This window comes from Argentina silus, assembly GCF_951799395.1.
Source record: "Argentina silus genome assembly, chromosome: 10".
Taxonomy (NCBI): domain Eukaryota; kingdom Metazoa; phylum Chordata; class Actinopteri; order Argentiniformes; family Argentinidae; genus Argentina; species Argentina silus.
This window is the reverse complement of record NC_139664.1, coordinates 11985466-11998187: the sequence shown is the minus strand read 5'-3', so window position 1 is coordinate 11998187 and position 12722 is coordinate 11985466. Positions and strand designations below refer to the sequence as shown.

The 12722-nt window shown below is 40.6% G+C and overlaps 1 protein-coding gene across 1 annotated transcript; it reads right to left on the bottom strand.

Annotated features, from left to right (window-relative positions):
• Positions 1-249: 249 nt before the first annotated feature.
• LOC310811523 (syndecan-2-B-like) lies at positions 250-12597 on the bottom strand. Its single transcript, XM_083679711.1, has 5 exons — positions 12280-12597; positions 3616-3736; positions 2926-3089; positions 2662-2812; positions 250-2037 (listed from the first exon to the last, which is right to left on the bottom strand). Exons 1-5 carry the CDS (start codon positions 12337-12339, stop codon positions 1874-1876), a joined length of 660 nt encoding a protein of 219 aa, XP_083535837.1. The 5' UTR covers positions 12340-12597; the 3' UTR covers positions 250-1873.
• Positions 12598-12722: the final 125 nt, after the last annotated feature.

The window sequence follows — 12722 nt, the reverse complement described above, 5'->3', positions numbered from 1 at the left end:
ATTGTAATTGTGTGTTGCCGCATTTCATGAACACTAAAACCCATGGGCTTCTCATTGTCGTTCTACAAATGATATGTAACTATTCAGGATAATGTGTTCACTCTTTTGAAATGCTTGAGTAAAGCTTAGCTCACCACATGCCAAAGAAGACAAAGCAGGCAGAGGGAAGGTTTTGGTGTTCTGAAATCATTTCACTCCAGATGAAATACAATCAACCCAGAGAAAAGACAGCACAACATGATCACAATATAATATTAAGCCACATTGTTTATTCAGTAGTGTCTCTCATAAGATACAATACTGCTTTTGTAACACTATGTTGCCATTAGTCACCTGTGCTTATGTTGTGCCAACGATTTTATCATGCCACTGAAAAGATGTGCTTTGTCCCAAACAGTAAAAAAAGATTATTTCAGAATGGTAGGCACTTCAAAGGCTTAAAACAATTGTGAATATACATTATAAGATACTTGAACTAACATATTACTTCTAATATGTTCTATATAAATTAATACATATAAATTATAGTACATTACAGATAAACCGTTGACTCAAAACAGTCAGGACAAAATAGACATTGTGTTACATGTGATAATGGCAAAAATACTGTTGAAATTAGAGTCCAAGGGAGATCTTCATATAGTCAGTACCCCCCCCCCCCCCCCATCACTATATATCACTGGTGAACATGAGAAATATACACCAATGCAGTGATCATGAGGTAATTCTCAGGGGAGAGGGTCATTCTGCATTCTGTTCTGTGGACATTCTTAATTCCTTATATTCAATATGGCAATAAAGCACTTTTCAACCACCATATATATATATATTTTTTTTTATAACTGTGCCCATTACCAATCAGTGTATGGTGCATCACTGGACCTAACAATAATTTAGTAGTTAACAGATCAATTTGAGAACAGGCATGACTGTGTTCATCATAATGACTCATTTGTGTTGGTTCCCCATACCTAGCTACTCAAAATCTAAAATCTGCAAATTATACACACGAAAATCTCATAAAAATTGGGCCATGAGGATAGTTCTGCAGATTTGTCACCTCCTAAAGAAATGTTTTATGACCACTCCCTAGTCTTAGATGACTAGAAAAGTTTTTGATCTGGGAGTGAAATGTTCCTCAATGATTATAACAGAAATTAGAACATATAGTATTATACGTACAGTATGTGTACCCTTGTGTACCCTTGAAATCACATCTAATCACAATCATTTTTACAAGAAAATAAGGAATGTGCTTGTGAATGTACTGCTTTGCTTTGGTCAGATGATACTGGGTAGTTATGGAACCTTCTGGCGATGATCTTACATTTCAAAACATTGAGGAAAAATAACAACCAATTGATCAAATTAAAATGGAGACAAAATGGTTTTATGGGACTATAAAATATTCTCAACATGAAAACATAACTTAATCAAAACACTAAACTTTGGACATGCTATGAAAAAAAAAAAAATCAAAAATAGATATAGGACAATTATATTCAGTAATCTCTGTATTTTAATTTCACTGTTCATTTAAAAAAGTTTCTTACAAATATGTACCTCTACAGTTAGAAAGTAGTCCATGACACAAACAAATATGTTTCACTTTCTCACATTACAAACAAATTCTTCAACCATTTCGAAAAACATGAAATGTTACAATACAACCGAATTTGCCATAAAAGAAGCCCCGTTTGGTCTCATGAGGAAAAAATAAGCATTTGTTATACGTATGAAAAAGCTCCTTGAAACATTTCCTCATTCAATACCATTTAAACTAACAGCATGTAAAGAAAATGCTGTCTGAGATGTTTTTTCTTAATGCTGCTCTACTCCAGAGAATTCTTTTGAGAAGGATGGTTGTTGTCATTCAAGCATAGAACTCCTTGGTTGGTGCCTTCTGGTAGGCTGAGCTGGTGGGCTTGCGCTCCCCAAGGTCGTAGCTGCCCTCATCCTTCTTCCTCATGCGGTACACTAGGAGGAGGATGAGGAAGATGGCGAACAGGAGACCTATCACCCCGCCGGCGATCACAGCTGGACCAACGGAGGGTGGAAGGGAGGGGGACAAAGCCAGATTACATTCATTAACAGTGTGCTTATTGATCCAAATTCAATATGTGATCAATGCAAGAGAGTGATGTTGACAACACAGCAGTGTAATCTTTGTAAAGGGGATGAAGTAAAATTAGTCCAAATGTCAGATACTATAGACCTTTTCCAGATTGTGTGTGGCAAGATAATTAACCCAACCACATCACCTTCAGTTGCCTTGCATGAATAATTTAGAAGAGTATATGTGATTGCTTTTTTGCTTTTTGTATCAAATAGTTGACAAACTCATGTTGACATATCCATGTGAAAAAGCACCATAATAGCTTGAAAGACTCTACTGCTAAGATCAATTTTACTAATCAAGCATGAGACCAAGCATACTCAGGAAGAGACATGGTAGCTTGAACCGTGTCTACACTCTCAAACTCGAGGCGATTTGTCTGTGTTTGTACATTATTGATTCTTAAAGCAATGTTCTGGTTCTACAAATGTAGCAGCTTGTCAGATCCACACTCTGATAGTCTCTGCTGAGCTTTTAAATAGCTTGTGTTTGAGTCTTTGTTTTCCTGATGGGTGATCAAGTCGTGATTGTCATTATGAACATACCTGCTAGCACCTCTGTTCTCTGGAAGAGGTTTTCAGAGTGCACCTCATAGGGCGTTTCCGGCTCATACACCAGTTGTGTGTCACTGGTGGTGCTGGGAGCTTCACTGCTGACCAGGTACTCCTCCTCAGTGGCATCCACAGTGACCGGGGACTAACAGACACACAGAGACACACAGATCTTAACAGCAACCAGAACAAAACTGAGCATACAGCCTGAATCAAACCACAAAACCACACAAATGTTGGTTATAAAGGGAGATATACCTCTGTCTCAGACAATTTTCTGTTTGGGTCAAGGTCATTGAATGTAAATGATGTAAATGTGTCCTCCACTGTGGTTGATGGCTCTTGAGGTGAGTCTTGGGTTGGCTCTGCTGCTTTGGGGGCGTTATACACTCTCTTTACTGCGACCACGTCCTCAATGTCACCTGGGCAAAATCAATCATCATTTTTAGAACCCATTCATGCCAGGGTAAATGAATTCACTTATTTTGTATCATAAGTGACCAATAATCACAACTCAAGTCATAATTGGTTCAGAAAGCTACTGAATAAGCACTGGTTTGGTAAGTGCAGCATCATTCTCCATGTTCAGGTTGGGATCCAGCATATGAAAAATAATTACTCAGTAATTACAGAGAGTGTCTCTGGCTGACATATGATGGGTGATTACAGTTGTCTTGGCTTGACCACACTTGACTGCAGGTGAAACATCTGTGCATTAACTGGCTTTGTAGGTCTATTGTCATCTTGCAGCTGTAGTGCGACCTTATCGTCTAACCAAACAATAAAGCTTTTGTTCTCTCGAATACGCATTTATAAGAGCCTACTGAATAGTACAGCATACTGTCTAACAAGGCCCTTTATTTGTCTAACACGTTATATAACAACTTCAGTGAGTGACTGATAAGGAGAAGAGGATCCGTTGATCATAAACATTTAGCCATTGCTTACTTAAATCACCAGAACCTGATCCAGAGTTGAAGTCATCATCATCTACAGGATAGTCTCCAGACTGTTGGTCTTCCAGGTACAAGTCATTGGCTGAGGAGGGCGACTCGGCTGAGATGAATATCTGTGTATGGAGAGAAAAAGGGGCCAACTTCAAATCACTGAGCATCATTCTAAGAAAATCAGCACACAATTATTCATGGCAACATGTTTCCTGATTAGGAGAGATAAATGAAACACATCTGCTTATCACCGCTCCGTTGGAAGCAACTCTGCTGAAGCAGGCGTCTCATGATGCAACTTCCCATTACCTGAAACACCACTTAAAGCTACGCCTATCAAATCTATTCACTTTTTGAAGTAGAAATCGAGGCTACAGTACATCTGTCTTTTGTAATTACTCTGGGGATGAGGGGAGCATGCTAAACTGATAAGCATCACCGTCTGTCTGACTCACTCATCGATCCTGAGATAGTCAGCTTGTTATTTTGTGAATTAACTACTTTTAGGGGGGAAGCTACAGATGGAGCCATGTATGTCTTAAACCCTCTAAACTCAAGATGCCTTTTCTTCCTCCAACCCCCTGCATCCCGTTTAATCTCTACCCTATGGTAGCCTGGTGCCACCTCTTCAAATAGCCTGACAGGACCCATGGAAACCACCATTCACAGTCACTGATGCTCACCCTTGCGTGCAATGTTTCCACACACATTGTGTGTCCTAAAATCCCTACAAAAGAGCCTGCAATAAGTCTGACAAAGGTGCTGGTGATGTGTGTGTGTGTGTGTGTGTTGAGGTCTGCCATTTTTCTCAGCTGATAAATGTTGACACTAAAGGAGCCTGGTTCAATTTTCAAGTCCTTGTTCACAAGAAAAAAAAAAAGCGATAGACAAGGATGATCTAAGAAAGAGGCGGTACCTTTGCTTCAAAGGGAGCAGAGCCTACACAATAACACAGAGCGGAGCGTGTCGTTTCAGAACCACTGGATGGAAACGATGATTAAAAAGGGCACAATAATGGCCCTGGCTGAAAAGGAATACCATGCTAAATAAAGCCATTTACTTTTGGCCTCTGTAACAGCATTGGTTCAAAGTTGAAAAAACTCATGTCCTCTCATGTCAACCTCTGCGTTACATTTCTGTTTGGATGTTATCGTTTCCACCACAAAAATCATGTTTAAAAAACCCCCCATAGAAACCATAAAAATCTATCACTAGGCTGCAAGAAACAGAGTATGCAGACAGAGCCCAATGCAGAGGTAGTCAGACATTACGAAAGTCGTCCTCTGAAAGCCAGGCAGGAAGAACAAATGCCAGCTCTCAGTGTTGGTGAATACTGGTGGACCACACACAGGCATTGTGGTATTTGTTTATGTGTCATGAATGACCATGATATTGGCATTTCCAAAATAAGACAGGCTAATACCTGTTCATGTAGCACAGCATGTACACGGAATAAGTGAACACTACTGGAAAACCATGGTTTTAAAAATCTAGGCATACATTATTACAAAGGTCTCAGCAAAGCAATTGCCTTTATTTTTAAAAGGGGCTCCCTGGAAAATGTCTATCATCTACATGGTAAGAAACCATAGCACATATCTTTTACTAGAGCTGCCTAAGAACCTGACCCTAGTCCAAGATAACACTGTACATCATAAATACAGGAATGCTAACTTCAGAGGCTCATCAGTGAAGCCTTAGCCTGTGTCATGTTAGGTTGAGTTGACCCCAAACATTCCCCAAGGTTAACACAATGAGAACTGAGAAGGAGTAGATGACTTGTAGATGACTGTGGATTGAAGTAATGTCTGACTTCCTAGCTACTGCATTCATACAACCCCAAAACAGACAGACAGTAGTTAAGGGTAAATATAATCAAGACCAAAGTAGCCCTCGCCACTTCCTATGACTTCTGTTGAATAGGATTAGTGCAGGTCAGGCCCCAGCACGGAGTGCGACTGCTTGGCTACTGAAAGCCCTCTGTGTTTCCTACATTCCACAATGTTATTAGATTGTAATGTTTAGGCCATGCCTAAATTAGTTCGGATATAGTCCCACAGTACTGTACAGTATGTGCATTCACACATAGAAACACACTAAACTGCTACTTTCCTGAATGATATTGTAAGCCTGTGGCCTGTCTTTCAAACAAAACGAAATATTTGCCTCTCGACCGGTCAAGTAGTATAGCCAACATGCCAAGACAAAAGTGTTCAAAGATGTGATCCATTACTTCAACAGTGCTGTTTGTTTCCACATATTCTAGAGAATAACTACAGTACTACAGGCTGCAGTCTGCTACAGAAGTGGTTACTGTGGATTTGACTTTCACTCCTGGTATTTGTCAACACCGCATCATATGGGCTGCAGTGAAGGATGAAAAAGGTGGGGAGAGGAGGAGGGTGTTTGCACAATGTGATGAATAATATATCTCATTCCAAAACAAACTGCTGTCTGACATATGAAGGTGAGCCTTGCATTCCTAGGCCAAAGCAGCAGCACAAGTGAGGTATTGTGCAGTGATCTTTCAGGCTCTGCCTGGGCTTTCAGGCTCTGCCAGGACTACAGCTGAAAAGGAAATACTCCCTCTGCTTGCTCCCTCCAAACATCCAAGTCAGCCAACCAGCCAGCCGACCAGCCAGCCACACTACACTGTCACTGGCCCCTGGCTCACCACAACACAGTGGAGGAGTCCCAAACAGAGAAGCTATAGTACTGGTGTGCTTTTACTTTAGATACTGTATCTTTAAGTCAATTAATGCAACACAAACCAGGCGCTAATTGTGGACATGCAACCATAACAACACAAAAAACAGCCTCATGTGAAACTATTCATAAACTTTGTCAAATAAGCACAACTTTGCTGTGCTTCCTAAAGAAGATGGTCTTCAAAAGGTTAGAATCATTTGATCTAGAGGCTCTATAGTTTGTGGTTGAAGAAACAAATGCTGGACTCTTTAACAAAACAGGTATTACTGTCAGAATAATGGAGTTCTCAGCTGTAGCGAGAGGAGAATGGAGGCCCCCAAGGTATGGGTAATACGATTACACTCTGGACTTTTAAGCAGCTTCTTCACACATTCCACACAGTTCTAGGGCTCCATGATCTTAATGTAATCTCAATATAAAAACAGACCATTCTATTTCCTAGAAATTCCCCACAATGCCCTGAAGGCTTGGCTGTGTTTTTCCTCAGACTCCTGCTGAAGAGCTCCAGTGGGTCCGTGCTGCTTATATTCACACATTAAATTACACAAGGAACATCCAACCCCATCGGCAGCCCTGCAAAAACAGAAACCAAGCCAAAGACCATAAGGTGACCATCCTCTCAAGCTGGGAGACGGTCCGAATGTGCCCTCCAGTTTAAGCCTGCAGGAGCATCTGACCCTGTCTCCATAACACAATTCAAACATAAGAAAACCAGATCACACTGCATCAAATCAGGGCCTTATCTGCATGTTCTTCCCAAACAGAGATTCAAGCTTCTTAATTTGATTGAAGTCTTGTTTTCCAGTGCCAAGTCATTTCTTGGGTGTGTGGGTGGAGATGTTTTGATTACCCTGTTAAACCACCATCAAGGACATCTGAAACTGTCAACAGGGAAATAAACACCTTGTTAATGTGCTGAGGAACCGAGAACACAAATAGTCTCCAAGAAGATTTAATCAGACTACAGCGTAGGGACTAAGGCAGGAGTTGATAGTGACAACCTGTGTAAATGTGTCTGAACAGTAAGAGGATTGAGCTCAGTAACGCTACAGTACCAGAAAATGAGACAGCTCTGCTGCGATGGGAGCCCAGATGTTACAGTAATATTAACCCACACCTGCCGTGGGCTCGGTACAGACAGAGATGATGTAGTGGCTGACCAGCTGCTGACATCCACTTCGCACACCCACAGCAGTACACAGGAAGAGCATTAACTAACTATTACTGCCCTGAGCACTCCGCAGCTCTGCAGTAGCAGACTGGGGATGAATACAACCCATTCAGACCAGAGGCATGTCTGGTATTCTTAATATGCTTCCACAAACACAGGTGTTGTGCTGGGAGAGGGGAAAGGGGTGGAAATCAGTTTACAGTGTGTATTCCAGTAATATGTCTCTCATGTGGCAGCAGGGAACCTCTGATGTCAGAAGTGAGGGATTTTTTTTTTCCTCTAATAAAACCGGGGAAAAATATTTTTATATTCTGCACAGGACTGACAAATGAAGTAGGAGTTCATGATTTTGAGTGATGAGAGAAATGAATGATCTTATCTGTACTTTATGTACATTATGTACTGTATTGAAGCCTGTGGACCCAGTATTTAAAATGGAACTCTAAAAAGCATTATTTTCCAGATGACCAAAACAACCAAACAATTTAATTTGGGATGACTGGTATTCTACCGATCCCCCCAGCTGCTTACTTGTGTTTATTTCCGATGCAACACATTGCAAGAGGAAGAAAGGAAGAATGACACATCCTTGTCATTTGACATTTCTAGTGTCAAGTTCATCATCATCTCTTCCAGAAAAGAGGATGATTTAAATGAAGAGAAATCATAGCCTAGACACCCAACACTCATACTGCCAATCATTCACAACAAAACACATTAACCTAATTCATGCAGGAAGTTGTGCTGCCTCCGTTTTCTATCCCAGTAATCACTGACTGCTGCTTATGTCGTACCCCTGGGATAACCGAGCCAAGACACAGCACTCAAGAGAGAAGACATGGGAGGGATAGTTCCAGAACAAGCAAAAGTTTAGTTTTCTGATAGTTAGCAGACACAGAGGATGTATGGAAAACTGAGCTAGAAATGTTCAGAAACTCACACTACTCTCTTTGAGAATTGTATTCAATCAGGCCTAATTGAAAAACAAACTCACATCGTATAATACATCAGCTACTGAACACAGGTGGTCTGTTCATTATAGAGAGTAACATTGTGTTTTTAGAGTCAAACTACTCCTAATAGCCTAGTGGACTATAGTTCCTGTTGTTTGGCTGACAGCAACTGAGACTGCACATGAAATCCCTTCATAACATAGGATTACTAAGCAATTACTGTCTAAAGCTAGCCTCAATGATAATTATAGCTTTTCACAAGTTCTCAAACTAAATCCCAAGCTTGCTCTGAGAAAAATGAGCTACTGATCCTCAGTTTGTGGTCTCTTTGAATTGATGCACACACAGACACACACAGACACACACAAACAGACACACAAACAGACAATATAGCACATAAAAGCAGACATATAGACCTCAGCGTTCAGTCAGACGGCTCACTGGCCAATGCTGCACACCTGTCTGCAATGCAGAACTGGGTTAGAAAGGTTAGAAGGAGCAACTAGAACATGAACAGTAAGGTAATTAAGAAGCAGAAAATTATATTTTATATATAAATATATAAAATTATATTCATTTCAACAACGAATCCCCCTACCCCACCCCCAGAACCCTCAACAACAACAACAAAAAGAGAGACAATATAGGTTACAGCTGTCATGCTAGTAGACAGGTACTAGCTTTCTTTAAAAACAAACAGTGCTTGAAATATATATAGTAGTACAACCCTCCTCCTCAGGATATCTTGACTTGTGTTTCCCCTTCACTACTAAGGGATTCAAGCCAAGTCAGGCTCCCTCAGGATCTATAAACGGATCCCAAATTTACTGCTGAATTCTTTGAATTATACGTGTTGGGTTGCAGGGCCTCTGTGACAAGTTAACAGTGCTCCACAAAAGTCCTTCAGCAGAGATATAGAGTCTCCTGCTTTCCAAGACACATCTCTCTGACCGTCCTCACTTCCTCATCAGTATTTCTCAACATCAAAGAAGAGATAAATGACTGATTCAACTCTAAATGCTTTAGAAAGAAGTTAATGGCCTGACTGAAGATTCTGAAGACATTGGGTGAAAGAAAACCATAGTTGAGAAAAAGGCCTCAGCAAAGTTGTCAAAGCTCAGCCTTGTAAGTATTTGACCCAGCAACAAGCTCAACCTTGCAAATATGTTTCAAATTCCAGACAAGCTTTGGTTGTCAGATAAAAGGCAAGCCTCTTACAGCCTTGTTGAGAGAGCAAGAGAGACACACATACTGATGGGACATAGATCTGACACAATAAACATATGCTCTGTCAGTTCATACAACTAGACAAAACAAAGATTAGCTTTCTCCTAAAATCAGTGTTGTGTATCTTCAGCTCCATATCTTACACCCATTGGTCAGGCAGTGAAGAGTTTGAGCAAACAGTATGTCAGAGGACAGAACACAGAGGCCATAACTGTGTCCCAGACAGACCAAACGGAACACCAGTTCTATCCAGTAGCAGAGAGACCAGAGTACAGCACACATGACTAACACTGCTAGGGTGGGGAGGCGAGGTAGGGCCTCCTACTGATGGGACACATATCAAAATAAGTGCTTCGAAGATAATTCACTGACAGAAAAAAACAACACCTGAATAACTTTGAGTAAAGTCACATCTGCGACAGTATTTCCAAAGGAAATAGAACAATTTAATTGCAGTCACAAGCTCTGATATCATCAATCTGCCATTTTGTATATAAATCCAAGATGGGTGAAATAAAACATGTGGATCCAGATTCAAGAGTTTCCCCCCCCCCCCACCGTCTTTCACATACATTCAGACCTCAACCTCTGACTCATTTGGCTGGAGTTTGACCAACAAGGACTGCACATCTGCCGCATATATACAAAACACATCTGGAGGACATGTTTTTGTTTTTGGAAAACATAATATCCATATATGGGTGTTACGCAAGGCTAGAAGCATTACCAGCAGTCATATCTATCAGTACAGAGTAGACAGAGGGGCATTCTATCTGTACGATGCTTTTCAACTGTGTAAACACTGTCAGCTTGCATAACACACCAAAGGCAAGCTGTCGATATACCATCATGGAACATCCTGTGTTTGACCACTGGCCACGTCATTCTAAAAATAAGGTTGCAGTAAAGTTAAACGTCACTCTAGGGTACTGTATATGAAATCAGATACAGGCTCTGGTGATGATCATAATCAGGTCTACCTCATTCCAAGCATACTGTACTGATGTGCCAAAACTTCAAAACCACAAAAAGACCTGAGACAGGGAGTCAACAAAGGTTTTGCCTCATCTTCATGCATGACATTTTCTAGAAAAGTGGGTGAATAAACACCTCTCATCATTGTCCTCTAAGTCATAGTTTCCATCACCCCGATTTCAACACTCACAAATCTAGCTAGAGTACAGTACAGTGTTCAATATACATCTTCCTCCTCTCAGACCTGATCAACTGGACTAAAATTTCCCTCTGTGAGAATGAAACCTGATGGCTAAAAGAACAGAAAATGCACAAAGCAGACGGCACGTCTACATCACAAGGTTTTCCACTCTCAGAACTCAGCTGCCTACCCACCCCTAGGTTTTCACTGAGAACTTTCCATTTGCTAAGCTAATTAAGGACGGGGAGGAATGAGAGCAGCACTGGTTTAGAAACTGCTGTACATTTACATTTTCCACCCCAAAACTCCTACTTGATAGTGTTATATTTTTATTACTTTCCCATTCAGATTTTAATACATATTTCTAGAGCTCATTGTATCTACACCCCAGTTGTTTCTCTACTATTGATCTTAAATCTTATTTCTAAACGCACCATGGTATTGGGTATGGTGGTTCAACTCAATGTGGCACTTTCAGTGCCAACCCCTTGGAGATGTTATGACATGTCATTTCAGTTTACCTATGGCTTTCGTTTTATCCAAATAACTCTTAACTCTCCAGGACACACACTGACAGAGAATTTCCTGAATGACAAAACATTGTTTGTGCTTGGAGCATGTGTTCATTAAAAAAATATTAACTTGAGTGATAGTGGTAGGGTGGAAGACAGCAGAGTAGATTCACTATTCAAAAGATCGTCAGATCATAGTATTTTGGGGACCAAATCCGCACAAAAATGTCAAGCATTTAATTAAAATTGCTAGAGATGCTGAAAGACAAGAGATAAAGTATTGCTTCCACTTTAAAACAGCGAGAAAGGCCCTTGCTTTTATTGCTTCCTTGTTTTGGTTTATGTAACAATCCAGGTTGGAGGCTGGGGCTAATTAACACAGATGTGCCTTGCAGCCATGTGCAAAATTGCTGGTTCATTGCTATGCAACAATTGAGAATCAATTTAAGGCGCTGCTGGCATCATCCACCAATGAAAACACCATTGCAGTGGCAAGCAGGAGAGGCGTATTCCCATTAAGGACAGTTTCATCTGAAGTTTCCCCCTGGGAAATAAAGTTATTCTTTTGTAGGCCTATACTAAATTCTTCTCTTTTCTAATGCCACTGCTATATAGGCTGCTTCATAGGGCTGTGAGAAAATAGATCCAGATTAGGAATTCAGGGGTACTACATTTACGTTTCGTACTGTACGTTAATTCCAGAATAATACTTGTACCACTTCAGGAATAAACGACGCCATCAGGTGACTTCACTTTCTATGGTAGCCTCTGAGTTTATGACCGTACGTGAGGCCAGGATGTTATTGGTCTCGAAGTATCAGATTGAACATACAAAATACACAACATTTAAACGGTAAAATTATAGCAATGTGCGCATTTAACCGGCGCGGCTACAACGACATTTCGAAAATATACATCTTTTTTTCAACTTACTTACCCTTTCACTCAAAAAACAAGTCGCCAATGCGACAGTCAGGAGCATCCAAATGTTCCTCATTATTCCCTGGGAAAGAACGTACCGTAATGGTGAGGTTGAAAATAAATGTAAACGCGCGTCGCTCAAGAAGTCTCTTTTCACACAATCGTGTTTACCACAAGCTTTTCCCAATCTATCAATCGAATAATCCAAGACAAACTACTGATACTAATCGCTGTAAACTATCTCCGCATTAACTTTATTCCCGTTCTCCTACTTTTCTACTGAAAGGGAAAAACGATCTCTCATGCTATAGCTTTGAGGCCATTACTCGAACTGATGCGCTGAGCCTGGGAGTCAACATTCATGAGAGGAGAACCTCGCGTAGAAAAAAAAGAGGCACTTCAGGGAAAGCCTTGATTGACAGATACGTAGACCATAAAGAATCACTCCAAGTGAGAAAC